Below are 16263 nucleotides of genomic sequence, written 5' to 3'. Positions count from 1 at the left end.
TGTTTAGTAAACTGATCTTTTATACAAGTGGTGGAAGTTCTCATACGACTACAGTGTAGAGATGCTTCCTGTATTTAAAATCTTAGTAAAGTATCAGCATCAGAATAGGCCTGTACTTGCAGTAAAAGCATTAATTATACAGAATGGCTTATGGCTATACTGTATATTACTGACATGCAATTAGAAGGAAACCCTAGTGGACGGATAGCGGAGCGGTCTTGATACCGGAAGGTCGCCAGTTCGAATCAGCGGTCCGACACGTTAAAATTACCACCGCTGAAGTGCCCTTGAACAAGGCATTGAACCACTACGATGAAATGTGTTCTATGAGCAGGGCCTGGCTGGAAACAAGTTCTTGAGCTTAGCCCAGATACCCTGGGTAAATCATTATCAATGATCAATATCATTTCATTTCATTTCCCTATATAGTCTGATTATGTGGTTTGCTTTCCAGTTAAGGTTAAATACTACAGCAGGGGGGAAACAGACCAACCACTGGCAACCAGTGGGTGTGGTGTTATGACTGTTATCTATGCTATACCACACTGCACTGGCACTACCCATGGCTCTGGGCACACCACAATCTTAACACACGGTACACACCCATTATTACCGGTAATTAATATTATGATCAAATAATTAAAGCGGCCCCCATGACGATTATAAAAACATTTCGTCTCTGCTATAGGCCTATGGGCCCCTTTCCACCAGTGCTTACATAATGCTTCATTTGGCAGCGCTCTCAGTGAGTTGCATGCTGAACATTCAACTATAATCGTGATTAGCTGAGATACTGTATGCGTTCAGTTTTGATTAGATCTGCACGATCGTTGCGTGTGTGTGTGTGTGTGTGTGTGTGTGTGTGTGTGTGTGTGTAGGCGGGGCGGTCTGTAGGCTGGCATGATGTGTTGACGGGAATTTCTAAATCCATCTCCTTGATTAAACCGCCTGCTTGCCGAGAGAGAGGGAAAATTGCAGTCAGTCCGCCGTGCGCGCAGTCAGTCGGTCGGTCGGTCCGTGCGACGGTGAGGGGGGGTGGGATGGGCAGGAATGCCTTGGACGGAACCGCAGCAGCAGCATCGCTACGCGATTACCATCCCAACCGCAGCGCACAGGCACCTGCTGCCGTCCATTTTACGCCATCGCACAATATGAAATCTTCGATCAGCTCATCACCATCTTTTGTAAACAACCAGACAGACGCACGAGTCGACACCCGGGCAATGAAAAGATAGACGCTCGTATCTGCTGCTGTGTGTGTGTGTGTGACTGTGTGTGTAGGCTAGGGGAATGAAAACGCTCCGCCAACATGGTCCGTATAGCAAACGCCTTGGGGATGGTTATTCTAAGCGTTGCTCTGCTCATCCTGTCTTTAATTAGTTATGTGTCGTTAAAAAAGGACAGCGTCTTCTCGGCCAACAAATATGACATGGGAGGTCCGAGAATTATGTTCCATGCGGGATTTCGGTGAGTATAGGCTAAGTGCATGGACTTGTTGTGTTGATTGTACATGGGGAGGCCCATATATTTCATAAACATTTCGTTGTATGCACGGCTGCAGCAGCTGGAGTCTGGCCTAGTGTGTGTTGTATTCATCAGTCTCAAGCCTATAATACAAGCAGAAGCATGCATGAAGCAACATAATTTTCTCCTTCAATTTTCGGGCCTACGTGTTGAATAGACATGCCTTGAGTCATGCCTTGAGTCATAAATGTAATTTCACAGGCTTGCACGCGGTCATTCATTCATGTCATGTCATAATATACGAGCTTCTTGTTTAGCTTTTAATGAAATAGAAGAGCTGTCCATGGTGCTGCTGAGACTGTTTGTATCTATGTGAGCACAGTACGTAGAGAGACTCGTGACCTAAATATTACTCTCATTCATATTGTAGGATATCATCGTCAGTGGTAGAGTAAAGTACATTTACTCATGTAGGCTTACTTGAGCAGATACTTTCAATTTTACTTGAGTATTTCAATGTTTTCATACTAATTTAGGCTTTACTCCACTACATCTCAGAGGCAAATGTACTTTTTACTCCATTGCAAATAGTTGACAGTCAACTATGTATTATTGATGTATTATTATAGGTTAAGCCAGTGGTTCTCAACTTTCTAAGGGCGTGGCCCCTAAAATAATCATATGGACCCGCCAACCTGACAGGCTCTGTGTTGGAATTGTAGGAGTTGAGACTTAAAAATGTGCCTCTTATGTTATTTGGCAATTTGCCAATGTTTCACCAGTTTTTATATAGCTGACTACATTTGTTTTGAGGTCCTTAAATTGTCACTTTACTAGCATCTGGGGACCACCCCCAAATCATGTGGGGACCCTCCCTGGGGGTCCAAACCCACAGGTTGAGAACCACTGGGTTGAGGCACACAAAGTCATTAAAATGAATTACTCATTCTGGATAATGAGTAATATTATGTTTTTGTACTATATATTTTGATGCCAATTACTTTTGTACTTTTTCCACCATTGATCTAGCCTAGTTATTGAATGTCATCTACTATGAAATTGTTGTTATTCTCAGGTCTCAGTTCGCCATGAATTTTCTGGACCCATCCTTCATTCCATTGACCAATGCCCTAAATGAAGAACTGTCAGGGAAGCCGTCGAGGTGGAAGTTCAACAGAACTGCTTTTTATCAGCAAAGGTAATTCTCCTGTTAGCATCTTCTTCCATTTCCCGTTACCTTTTTCCATTCCGTTTAGAATTGACTTAAAACAATAAGTGCAGTGTTTCCCAATCTGGAGTCTGGATCCCTGTTAGGTGTTAATGCCAAATATTACAGGGTGGGGCATGAGCATTGGAGGTAGTCCAAAACATGTTGCACAAAATCATAACTAACTTGCACATGTAACATCATTGGAGCACACTGACATTGTAAAAAAAAAAATCAAAATAGCACATCTACAAGCTCAAAACACATTGTGATGCAACAATGTGAGCTTGTAGATCGGCTATTTGTCATAATACAAGTATTGGACTTAAGTGGTTAAAATATGTAAGGGGGGGGGGGGACTCCAAGGAAAATGTTTGGGAACCACTGACTGAATGTATGAGTTACATTACGTCTGTGATGGAGACAGTTTTCTGCAGCACAAGCATCCTATCGACTGTCTTTCAGGAAGGAGATCTTCAACTACATCAACATTGCCAACAACTTCTCTCTCACCAAGAATGCGGTACGCGTGGGCCAGCTCATGCACTTCGACTACTCCAGCCACAAGTACGTCTTCTCCATCAGCAACAACTTCAAGTCCCTGCTCCCGGACACGTCGCCCATCCTCAACAAGCACTACAACGTGTGCGCCGTGGTGGGCAACAGCGGCATTCTCACCGGCAGCCACTGTGGCCAAGAGATCGACCAGGCCGACTTTGTCTTCCGCTGTAACTTTGCCCCGACGGAGGTCTACCACAAAGACGTGGGCAGGAAGACCAACATGACCACATTTAACCCCAGCATCCTGGAGAGGTAGCTATACAAGTTCTACAACAACCTGCTTTCTAGGGTTTTTTTTTAACCTTATGCCCTGTGGTTCATCTCAACCATTTTGTGAGCTCTGGAGTCTGGACCAATAACATATTTCAAATGATGCTCAAGGGCAACTCCATCTCCCCACAACAATATATATAATAATGCATATCAGTAATTTCTATTTATTTATTTTTTGTATTAAAAAAATAAATCAAAGCAGCATACAACTTAGTTGCAACGCACAAGGTGCACCGAAAAGAGCCAATCTACAAGCTCACAATATATCGCACCACAACACATTGCGAGCTTATAGATCAGCTCTTTTCGGTACGCGACACCGCACACAACTAATCATATCAAGTCATTAACAGTCAATATATTATTCGAATATAAAAATGTAAAAAAAAAATATATATATATATATATATATATTATTTTTACATTTTTATATTTACAAAATTGATTTTGTGAGTCAACTGGATATACATCCATTAGGCAGTATTGAGCACCCGGTATCTTTTGTTTTAGGTACTACAACAACCTGCTGACCATCCAGGACAGGAACAACTTTTTCCTCAACCTGAAGAAGCTGGAGGGAGCTATCCTGTGGATCCCTGCCTTCTTCCTGCACACCTCGGCCACAGTGACCAGAACGCTGGTGGATTTCTTCGTGGAGCACAAGGGGCAGTTGAAGATCGAGTTGGCCTGGCCAGGCAACATCATGCAGGATGTCAACAAGTAAGTATGAGGCGGGACATTGTCTGTGTGGAGTTGGCCTGGCCACCCGCAGTGGCATGAAGTGATATTATTATGTTAAAGATGGAGTGCCACGATTTTTTTCCACCCTAAAACAAGATCATCAGGTAACTTTTTCCAAAATGTGTACAGTATTTGTTAAAATCATGCCTTTATGTGGACACGCCCACCAGTTCATTAAATTTGCCTGGTTTGCCTGGTGGGTGGTGACGGGTGGTGATCCACCTGAACTGAAACCGCACCCACAGCTGTAGTTGTATGATAAAGGGGGAGGGGTTAGGGGAGGGGCTGATAGTGTGATGTCACTATATTACTGTTTATTTCATTGGCCCGTTTGACTGTCAAGGGTTCAGCCTCCAGGAAGAAACCCTAAATACAAAGTTAATACACCATTGCACATAGAAACGACTCCAGGGTGTCTAATGAAGTACTCTCACCTCATAGACACATGAAAAACTGGAAAAATAAAAAAATTGTGGCACTCCATCTTTAAAATAATTGTTAAATAGCTCTATATTCCGGTAGTCTGTTCAGTAACAGGGGTCTCCCTGTCTCTCCAGCTCAGAAATACAGTTCAGGATACCAATTTCATCCAATCAGGAGAGAGAACTTATACACAGGATAAAGTATTAACAAGTCAAATTGGAAGTGATTAAACAGACACATCGATGATGCATGCCTTTACAAAGTATAGCTTTTTCACATGTATTATCAAGTCAAAGTCATGTTAGAATATAAATCCAGACAATTGCATACATTTTGCTGTACGCCAATAATTTGGTCTACTCTACACCACATTGATAAATGAGGGCCATTTCCTTCAAAACATCTGCTTTTAAAGGGGTTAATTAACTTGAACTTGTTCCTAGGGGTAGAACCCATCATTAAGTCTTTTCTTTATACAACGCTCAAGTTGTATAAATACCTATTATTTCACTCCACATTGTCACGTGCAGAGTTAGTTAGTATCCGATTTGTGAATCTTTTCCATTTGCCTACAGGTACTGGAAAACGAAAAACCTGTCTCCTAAGCGTCTCAGCACTGGAATCCTGATGTACACTCTGGCGTCCGCCATGTGCGAGGAAATCCACCTGTACGGCTTTTGGCCCTTCGGCTGGGACCCCAACACGGGCAAGGATCTGCCCTACCACTACTACGACAAGAAAGGAACCAAGTTCACCACCAAGTGGCAGGAGACCCACCAGCTACCCAGCGAGTTCAAGCTGCTCTACAAGATGCACGGCGACGGCGTGACCAAACTCAGCCTGTCACACTGCGCTTAGGAGGACACCTTGAGGGCAGCAGCCGTCAGACTGACAACTCCAGAGACCATGACCCAGATGCATTTCGTTCACGCTTTTCGTTTGTGACGCAGACGCGCCAGTGCATGACCAGTCCGGCATTAATGGCATTTCACGGCACCCACATTCTAGAAGCGCACGCTCATGTTACTCATGACACATCCAGGCTCTCAGGCCGGCGAGCGGGTTATTCACACCAAGGTCTGAGTTATACTGTGCTTGGTTGCATGCTGATGCCGCACAACGAAAATAGGCTATTTTCGGCCTCACCGGAGTGCAACCAAGTATGAATCAGGCTTTAAGGAGATGCGGTTGCCGTTATGTGAATTTTAACCACAGGTGCATTTGTTACTCCTTTGGCAATGATGAATTGAATACTGACAGTTCTACTTGCTGTTCACTTGCTTCCCGTCTCTCTCTTGCATGGCTGCTGTGGCAAATTAACGTTATAAGCAAACGTCATTTATTCCGGTGTCCACAAGGGACTCATTTGAGGAAGTAACCATATTTCCCCCAACTCTGTTTTGAAAGAGAACTTGGTATTGATTAAGGTATGATGCAATCATAATGCCTTTTCCGAGGCTGTTCTGATTCTTTAAACTTTGATCACTGCCTAATCTCAGGGAGGGAGATCGATCAGTTTATTTTTTTTCTTTCTTTCTTTCTTTTTTTTTTTTTTTTGCTAATCAAATTCGAGGCCTCTGCAGAGGTGCAAATGCTATTTTCCAGTCCTTTCTATTCTGGAGGTGACAGGCAGTGGGCATGGCTCTGAACGTTATTTGTTTACAAGATCGTCACAATACCCCACAAGTGTATGCCTTTTAATGTCCTGAGACAATAGGACTGTCCATTGTCCAACACATCTTTTTTGTGGAATTCTTAAAATCTTGGAATGAGAATAAACATTCCAGCGGTAAGCCATAGGCTAACTTTATTTAGGAGTCAGAACAGGGTTATTATAATTCAGAAAAAGGGGTACACTGGGTTCTGATATTATAAGACCTGTGAAAGATCTTTACGAGAATGATCAGGAAATACATTTTACCTATATTTTGGGATTATCTCAACTGCATCGAAAGACTAATTAGGATATATGTCTACTATTAATCTCATATTCTGCCACTGTTAGATTCTTATCGAACAACAAGCTGAATTTAAGTTAATTACCAGCCAAGTTTTTGTTGTTTTCTTAGTTCAATTTTGTTTTGTTTTTTGCAAAGGGAAAGGTTCTCAATTTTTCAAAGAATCATATTACTTCCAATATGTGTGACAGAGGAATAAGATGTTTCATGACTTATTTCACCTTGTTTAAAGAGCATGATACAATATTTGAACGTCACTGCATGTGAGAGGCACTATGAAATGTTTAAGGCTAGTTTTGTACAACCTTTTGAGGGTAAATATATATACAGTACATATATTTATTTGCTATTGTTTATATATGGGATGGTATATCCCTTAGGCTTAGAATATTGCCAATGACTTTATATGGCAGATGTTTCAAAGCAAAAAGTCTGACTTGACTTCTATATATTTCACATGGGACCAAACCTCTATTTCTCATTTTACCTTTCTGACAAAATAAAGAACAGGCTTTATTTTTATATCTGTAGAGTACCTCGACTTCTCAAACATCAGGCGCCATGATAGACCTATCACGTCAAGCTCACCTTAAGCTAGAATGGTGGACTGGTGATTAAGAATTACAGGGCCAAAACACTATAGTACCCACATGAAGACCTCGTGACTCGTGGCACATGCTTAAAGGGGTGGGGGGGGTGGGGGTTGGGGGGGTGGGGGATGACGACCCCTAGGCTGATTTTGTAGTTTGTGTTCAGCAAAAGAAAAAAACTACAAGGGTAACAATAAGGCTGACACCGTTAAGCAACACAGAAGCAGCTAATACAATTCATGTTTTATTTTAATTTAGGTGCATGTGCAAATGTACAAGCATTGACCAGTGGAACACCCAAATCAAATTAAAGATAAAACTGTTTCTTCTTACTGGCCTGCCATGTTTTTAATTTGCTGTAGTCTTTAACCTGAACTGGAAAACAAACTGCAAAATTAGCCTAGGTTTCCATGCCCCTTTAAGCCCTATATACTTTGTCGTCCAACAAAAAGTGAAAATGGCAGATCTAGAAACGTGTAGCAATGTGACACGTTGTGAGCTTGCAGATCTGCTATCTTTTGCTATTATTGTCAACGTTAGAAACAAATTTGGGGAAAAAATTGAGGCTATTCTTTTTAAACGTTTGGCCAAAATAGGAATGCCAGGGTTAATGTGGTTTACACTATGAAGACTTGTATGGAGGTTGAACTCTCGCATGGTGTGAAGAAGAGGTCTCACTGGAGTTGGCATGGCCTGCCTTTTGCAAGTTCAGCTCTCAACGTCGTAAACATAATGTGCATTCTTTGTTATTTGTCTCACATAAGTTCCTCTGTTACTGGGCTCCATTGGAATTTCAGAAAGTAACTCGTGGCTCCTTCCATTGTGCAGTTGTCATTGGAAAGCTACGTCACAAATCTGAGGTCTAGGTTTGAATCGTAGGCCACCTATAGTGTCATGGATATGTACAGTAGAGTGATTCCTTTTAATCACACCTATAGAATGTTCTCCCAAGTACACCAAAGAGCACCCGTCTAAGTGAAACAAATGTATCATTACCTGAATGTGCTGTGATTTGGGATTTTAGTATACTGTACAGCAATCGGAATTCAGTTGTAGAGGAAGTAGTATTGCCAATTTGTTTTAATTGATGTATGTCAGAATTGTCGTGGCACAAAATGGGAATTACCTACTATGTGGTGTCATTAAGGACTTTGCTTTTCTTGGTTTCATTCCACTTTCTGTTGCGGACGTGTTGTTTTGGGACTCTTATGAATGTCATCCTAATCAATACTTTGATGTTTTACTCTTCAGCAAACACACCAGCTCCGATATGAACTATTCTTCCCCTCAAAATGACTTCTTTCTTTAGTGCTCACTGTCATTACATAGAATGTGTGTCAAAGATGATATGAGAACAGAATCCGAGACGCTCGTTCTTCAGGACAACAGTTGCATTTCTTTCAACGGACAGAAGAGCTTCTGTGCATTGCACACATGCATTGTTCCAACTGATGACTTTACTTACATGAACTGACAGAATTTATTCTATGGACAGTCTAACATTCTTACGTTTATCTTTCTTAAATTTGCATGGCAACTGTCTCCCATAATCCATACTAAAGCTTAGCAGTACACGTGTCATATGAAGTTATAAACCATGTAAGGATACGTCGTATCTTGGTTATTGTATGGAGAATGACCATTCATGTAAGAAATGTAACCATGTGTTAAATGTTTTTCAATAATACTTCATGATAACTATACGTACGTATGTGCCTGCATATTCCTTCCATCAATGCCTCAGTGTGTCAAATAAAAACAGTATTTTTCTCTGATTTCATTAGTGACTGCAATTTCCTTTTTTTTCATAACCAGTTGCTGCCATATTAAAACTGCAATCTGACACTTATTTTAATGCATAAAACATTATTTGAATCAATCTGTGTTGTAAAGATATTTTATGTTAATGCAATATAACTAGTGAATCTATTCTACAGTGATTGGAGGTAGTCTCCCTACGTTTCTATTAATAAGACATCTAGACCACGATTACTGCCTGAAGCTCATAAGGCCAATATCTCCCCTGGACAAGCAGGGATTGCTTCTTGGATGAGCGGCAAGAATTTCGTCTCACGCGGGAGACTCCTGGGTAGGACATAAAAGTTACAGGTTGCAGCTTTAAGTTCCTTCGTACAACAGGATCACCCATGTATTTTCATTGACTATTTACATTAGAAAGAAAAATAAAAGCATTCTACTATGGCACTCTATTGCTCTTTCCAGACATTATATGAATATGTTGGTCAAAGGACACAACACAGCGTGTGTGAATAACTAGAACTACATTGCAGCAAATACAATACAAAAGTAGCGTCAGCATAAGCATCTGGATATTCCTAAACTATACTTCTGCAGTTCATTTAGCTTTCCTTTCCTAGTTGGGACAAAAATGAAGGCACGTGGCCCACAATGCACGTCTCACCCTGATGGAGCCCCACACACGCACACGGTCTCGAACAACAGAATCTCAACATAAGGTGTAAGGCCTGAGTGAAACGTGACAGAATGGAATGGGATCGCTGGTTCCAGCATTAACCCATTTAGACCTGGAAAGCCTATAGCTTGTTATACAGTTGGAGGCCATCGATATTGTCCTTTTCTTTTTGCTGAGGGTTGCGTGATCTGCGCAAAAGGACAGTTAACCCATTTTGGGCGGGAACCCCTTTTGGTGTTTTAAACATTGTTATAATTTAGCTATTGAAAAATAGCAGATCTACAAGCTCATAGCGCGCCACCGAGTGGCGCGCTACGAGCTTGTAGGTCTGCTATTTTTGAAAAATCGTGAAAATATTTATTTCAGAAAACTGGAGGATTTAGGATTTTTTTAAATTTTGAGGTCAGGCCTAAATGGGTCAAATAATAAGGGACAATATCGGTGGCACCCAACTGTACCTTTCAATCCAGGAAAGAATCTGTCATTTTAGTTGTTACTATACATATCACCACTGTCGGGCAGTAACCTTGTATCTCTAAGTTTCAAATTTCTATGTTTTTGTTTGTAAATGAAAGCTCTACTTCATTACACAAGAGCAAAATTAATGACAATATCAGATCTTTTCAAACTCTAAATCTATTTTTAAAACTTTTTAATACAAAAACCATTTTGGATATATAAGGTTTCCATCCGACAACAACAATATATAATAGCAACATGATTTAATTTTTTTTTTAAATTTGAATAAAAAATATAAGTTTTTTCCAAGAAGGTGTTTCTTAGAAATGGGCCTCTGGGTCTAAATGGGATGATTCACACATGTCAGCAACATTTCCTCCGGACGGGAGCCTCCTCCACCTTGCTGCTGGCGCCCATGCTGCCGTTGGCCTCGGAGCCGGGCCCTCTCTCCAACGTCTGCTCCATCCTCTTCATCACCAGCTCCAGCAGGGTGGTCACTGCCTTCTCCACTTCCACGCCTGTGGCAGAGCTCGTCTCAAAGTAGGGGATCCTGAAGACGCAATACAAAAGGAACGTGTTTTGGCATTTCTTTTCGTAAAAGAAATAAAATAACAAAAAAATGAAAAACTCTATATACTTCGATAAGTGTGTTGTGTTTTGAGTGTTTACTCAGCAACTAAAGAAAATACATTTTCAGGCTAGCATACCAATTTTAGCCCCACAAAGATCCTCTATCATCTTCTATTTTACAGTGTCTTTTTAATCACTTCCAATTTCCACTTTGTTTGCCCTGTATCCTGTATGAGGTCTCTCTGCTAATTGGATACAATTGGTATCCCAACCTGAAAATGTATTTTCTGTTAAAGAGCTGGGGGAGACTGGGATACACCCGTTATTGAACAAACTCTCCATAGCAATGCTTGCTCTCTGAATATAGTGTTGTAGGCTATATAACACACGCATATGTTAATAAACATTTTAACAAGGAAATATCACACCACCGTTAACTAGGAATGCAGACCTTATAATGAAGCATATTATCCACCAAAGCCATAGTTTAGACATAGTCGTTCGACAGTGTTGTGTAAAAATATCAGGTCAACAATGTGACGCACTGTGCGCTTGTAGATGGGCCAGTTATCTCATCGCTCGGGAAGGCCAGTTCCAGTTATTATTTCCAGGCCAGTTACTTCGATTTGAGTCTCTTGTCAACCACTGTCAACCAGTAATAGTCCTACTCGACAGAGCCCAACCACCACAGCGCAGTTGTGTCAGTTACACTGCATCTGTATTAACAGACACTACCATACAGATAGGTCAAAATAACAAAAAGCTTATTGTAGCTTTAAATCCACCCCAAGTCTATTAGGAGAGTGGGGTGATGATGACTCACCCATTTTCTGGTGAACTAGTGGTGGAAGAAAAGTAGGACAAAAGCCAACCTGTTTCTGTCATCTACGTACCTTCATACCTACTTTTTCATATTCCACGGTGTCACTCAATTCAATTCAATTCAATTCAAATGAGCTTTATTGGCATGATAAAATAAACGTTTACATTGCCAAAGCAAGTGTCACAATACAATAAAAACAGTTGAAAATGGGGAAAGTATATGCAGTTGGAAGGGGTACAGCATTTTGTAAAAAGAGCTATGTCACATTGCATCGTTATGTACATGTTATAACAGGGTATAATGCTTCTTTTTTTTTTTAAACAAATAGCAGCACTTTTTTGCAGTCACTTTGGGACATATGGCAGGATCTTTCTCAGGACTATTTAAATAGTATGCAGAAAACTCAGATTTAAGATCTGTTTAAAGGTAGCAGCTCTGCAAGGTCCAGCGGTCTACTTGGTACAGATCATCATCATCATTTTTCGACCGCGGTCGAGATCGTGGATTTCACAATATCACGCCAGACTTCCCGGTCCTTCATTGCCATCCCCAGTTCCTGCTTACTGATGCCCGTGTCCCTAGCGATGACATCAGGGAACAACAGTTTTCTACCTCTGGTCTGCTTTGAGGCAGGACTCCAGAGAAGAAGGGAAGATATAACCTCATTGTCAGCTCTGTAGCAGTGGCCGGCAAACTGTGTTCTTCTGGATCGGACTAGTGAAGAAACACGGGGAAGGTTGCCGTATATTAGATTAGTCGATGGGTGGCTCTTCCAAGACAGATTTTGCGCTCTCATCGTTGGGTGTGTGTAATCTGTGGGAAGTATGTGTCTCTGATGTCTTGGTATAGTGGGCCGGTAGTTAGAAAGTGTAGCTCTGTTTCTTTTTTGTGTGCAGTGGGTGCATAGTCTGTCTTCCCTTGGGAGCGGGGTCTGTCTGTGGCGGCTGTGTTCACTGAGTCTGTACCTAGTCAATGCTTTCCTAAGTTTTGGGTCGTTTACCGTGTTCAGGTATTCAGCCAATGTATATTCTCTTTTTAGTGATTAGACAGCCTTCCATTTTGCTTCGGTTTTTGGTGGTCTCTTTCCAGTATGCCATGTAGCTTTCTTTTTGTTTTCTTATAATCTGGTTAAGTCCAATGGGTTTTCCGTCTGGTGGCTGTGCTTGCGTTTGTGTATATAGTCCCTGGACGCTCACTGAACATTTGAACATGCAAATGTTTCGGTGAGTGACACTGTCGCACGATGAAGTGAATTTGTTGTTGAACAGCTCAGCTGACGGCAAATATTTCTCCCCCTGAATATAAACAAGAAGTAACTTAGAGTAGATATGTGGCTCACTTACCCATATCGGTCTGCCATGTCTTTGGCTTGTTTCGCATGAACATCCCTCAGGTCTCGGAGGTCTGCCTTGGTGCCCACCAGGACTATATCTGGACTGTCACAGTACGCATTGGCCTGCAGTTGACCTGAACAGGCAATTAGCTTATATTAACCACTTAAGCCTTCTACAAGCTTGTTGAAAGTGGTTAAGTAAGTGAATGTTTAACAGTACGTAACATATGTGAATGTGTATCAGGCAGGCCTCCAAATATCAACCAACGAGCCATGGTGAAAGCTCAAGTACATTCACTTCTCAGGTAGCCTGATGTGTTGGTGCCACACAACAGGAGAGATTATATTTTACATTTAACCACTTTCAACATAATATTTTGGGCATGTCAATATAGCCGAAGTTTTTATTTAAAATGTTTATAGATCTATAATCTTAAAACAAGTCGCATTGCATCACATTGTAAGCTTGTAGATCAGGTTTTTCTTTTCTTTTTTTACCATTGTTCATACAACAAAGTATATATTGCTTAAGTGGTTAACTATCGTTCCTTAAGTGAGAGTCATTGAGGCTAGAGTATTTGGCTGCAGCGTGGCCTTGCCGAGCTGACGTACGGCTGATACTTACTCATCCAGTTCCTGACGTTTAGGAAGCTTTGCTGATTGGTCAAGTCAAACATCAACAGAAATCCCATGGCGTCTCTGAAGAAAGCTGTGGTGAGACTTCGGAATCTGAATTGGACATATACACAACGTTAATAATTATACACTACAAAATGAACCCCATGCCGCCAGGCCTAATAACTTGATTTAATAAAGTCTACTTGTATGTAATATGCATACGTCATTGTGAGGTTACACCATGTTGCCTATAGTGCAGTATGTGTAGAGATGTTAATACCTCTCTTGTCCTGCCGTGTCCCACAGCTGAAGGTGGATTTTGAAATTCTTCTCTGTGATGCCATCAGCACCTGTACCCGTGTAGTTCTGAGGATACAAAGCACCAAACAGTTTCCAACACATATGAATGACCGGTGAATTAGACATACAGACACAAAAAGCTCCTGAAGGCAGGATATTCAGGTCCAAAGGTGAAACAATGTTTTTGAGGGGAGGTAGCCCCTCCTATGCCCAGCTTTGTGTGTGTGTGTGTGTGTGTGTGTGTGTGTGTGTGTGTGTGCCCCATGGCTTAAAAAGTGAGGACGCCAAAAGTGATTGGCCGGAATGTGATGATGTATGACGATAAGAGCGCCCCTCACTTCACTTCACAAGTGTGATTTTTCCTTGGAGCACAGTATGAATCGTACCATTGCGTAGCCCCACTAGGGCACACAGTTTCACAATAGGGCCCCCCAGGAGAGGAAAAGAAAAGAGAGAGAAAAAGTTCTTCAAATTCAAATTGTTTAAGCACTTTCAACCTGGTGTCCCTATTTTAGGCATGTCATTATTGTAAAGTTTTCAAAATTTGTACAAGTAAAAACAAAACAAAAAAACCTAATGAACTAACAAGCTTGTGAAGTTGTGATCTTGCTATTTATTTATTTACTGTATTCATATATTTATTTTTTGAATTACCATTTCACAAAAGGCCAGAGGCTTTGGTTATTTAGGGGTCCTTGGCATGGTAACATTTGGGAATCCCTGCCCTGGGGCCCTGCATAAGTGCTTCTAAACAGGGGAGTTCAGATGTCAAGGGAGGGTGCCGAATGTCGATCTCACACACTCACTCACCACTCTCTTTTCCCTGAAGTCGATCCCCACCGTGGTGGTGAACTTGCGGCTGAACTTGTTGTCTGTGTACCTGAAGAGAAAGGTGGTCTTTCCCACCCCGGAATCCCCCAATGCCAGGAGCTTTATCAGATAGTCATAGTCCCCTTCGGCCATTGTGCAGCGCAGTGCTCAGCTTGCCCTGTGGAGCACAATTAAGTCACGGCACAAATACCCTCTTAACCTATACCTCTAAGAGAGTATACATATACTGTATATACCATTGAAAGCACTGAAGGATAAAAAACAACCTTTCACGAAGCACATAGTTGAAATTCTCAGTCAAGCGGGTCATGGGCAACATAGAGGCTTAGTGGGCCTTCATAACTCCCCAATCATTAGAAGCTGATCACAGAGACTAGCACATGACTGGAGCTGGTTTCCACATGAGCGGTCAAATGCCTTTCTGCGGCTCCCTCCAACTACACGAGCAAAAACACTGGCTGTTGGCAGACAGACCTCCTTTTATTGACTATCCGGGCCGTCTGCAGACAGCTCAACTCTGCATGACACGACTGAAGATCATTGCACTTCTGCAGTTTTGTACAACTGGGGAGACGTACACCCTAACAACAAGGCATGGCAAATCATTTTTGGTGCCAAAGAAATGTTTTTTCGTCTTTTATTTTCCTACTTGCCTCTTGGGCAAAGAGGGGTTTCGACAAATACGTTTGTTTATTATGAATGAAATCTTAAATTTATGGCTGTTTTGTCATATTCGTGGGATTGTCTAGAGTCATGAGACTCAAATTCCATTACCACAGCAGTGAAGGGAAATGGGATGCCTCCATCAAATCTAGATTCACGTCCCAAGCGCATGATTAAAAGGTATTGGGTTCTATACATTCAGCAGAAGCAGCCATGGGAGATGTAACTTGACACATACACCATGACAAAAGACCTGTAACTAACGTGTGTGTTGGATAGGAAACTTTCTCCGTTTTCCTCAAGTTAAATACCTTTATACAATATATACATATATTTGTTTACAGTAGAACTATAATATATGTTGATTGTATGTTTTCCTACTCCAAGGAGCAAATCACATCCATGTGATAGGGCCTCAGCTGCAGCAGACTATATCCCCACCTCCATCAAAATGTGAATCCACATACCAAAACTACATCAACAGCGTGTGAAAATGAAATTGCTGAAAGTTGAAAATGTTAGTAAAACACACATACTGGTAATATAGAAATAAAATCATGAATACTGACAGTGACAGATACCTTCAGTGGAGTAAAAAAATAAATAACAAAAACAGACTCTTACCAAATATAGCAAGACCAAATGCCAACTTCCATTCAGAGAGCTCACTCTATCCGTGGTTGGTAAAATAGTGGGTATTTTTTTTGACATACTATTGCCTGAACCTTTCTCCTTCTCACATGTGATCCAGGGAGGAGTTTAAGACTAAAAAGGACCAAGCAGGCGCTTGTGTTCTCAGACCTTGTTTTTCTGGTATTTCTCATGTGGAAAGGAGCTCTCTGAAAACTGGGATCATGGCCCTGTGGACAATTAACGTGTGCTTCTATGTGGATTTAATTGGAAATCATCCAACTGGGCCAACTCTGCAGTTGTCCCATGTTCTAGAGAGGCTCAGAGAGAAATCCTGATGCTGAAATCCCAGCTCAAATAAATAAATAAAAATACAGCTTTATAG

General features: G+C 41.4%; 2 protein-coding genes across 2 annotated transcripts; one reads left to right on the top strand and one right to left on the bottom strand.

Annotated features, from left to right (window-relative positions):
- Positions 1-1309: 1309 nt before the first annotated feature.
- Positions 1310-7293, top strand: LOC306933513 (alpha-N-acetylneuraminate alpha-2,8-sialyltransferase ST8SIA3-like; the record flags this gene model as incomplete). The annotated part of the gene is made up of 5 exons (XM_079515765.1): positions 1310-1467; positions 2540-2662; positions 3137-3484; positions 4016-4225; positions 5245-7293. 5 exons carry the CDS (start codon positions 1310-1312, stop codon positions 5525-5527), a joined length of 1122 nt encoding a protein of 373 aa, XP_079371891.1. The 3' UTR covers positions 5528-7293.
- A 2980-nt stretch (positions 7294-10273) lies between these two features.
- Positions 10274-15917, bottom strand: LOC306933829 (ras-related protein Rab-27B-like). Its single transcript, XM_079516162.1, has 6 exons — positions 15863-15917; positions 14565-14731; positions 13735-13820; positions 13462-13565; positions 12847-12970; positions 10274-10660 (listed from the first exon to the last, which is right to left on the bottom strand). The coding sequence occupies exons 2-6, from the start codon at positions 14715-14717 to the stop codon at positions 10474-10476; spliced, it is 654 nt and encodes a 217-aa protein (XP_079372288.1). The 5' UTR covers positions 14718-14731; positions 15863-15917; the 3' UTR covers positions 10274-10473.
- Between the last annotated feature and the right edge of the window lie 346 nt (positions 15918-16263).

Source organism: Electrona antarctica, assembly GCF_951216825.1.
Source record: "Electrona antarctica genome assembly, chromosome: 12".
Taxonomy (NCBI): Eukaryota; Metazoa; Chordata; class Actinopteri; order Myctophiformes; family Myctophidae; genus Electrona; species Electrona antarctica.
This window is presented reverse-complemented; position numbering and strand designations above follow the sequence as displayed.

Coding starts and splice junctions, on each gene's coding strand:
- LOC306933829 (XM_079516162.1), bottom strand. CDS start 14,717: ATGGCCGAAGGGGACTATGACTATCTGATAAAGCTCCTGGCATTGGGG. Junction 13,821..14,564: donor ACTTCAGGGAAAAGAGAGTG/GTGAGTGAGTGT, acceptor TTGTATCCTCAG/AACTACACGGGTACAGGTGC. Junction 13,566..13,734: donor GACACGGCAGGACAAGAGAG/GTATTAACATCT, acceptor TGTCCAATTCAG/ATTCCGAAGTCTCACCACAG.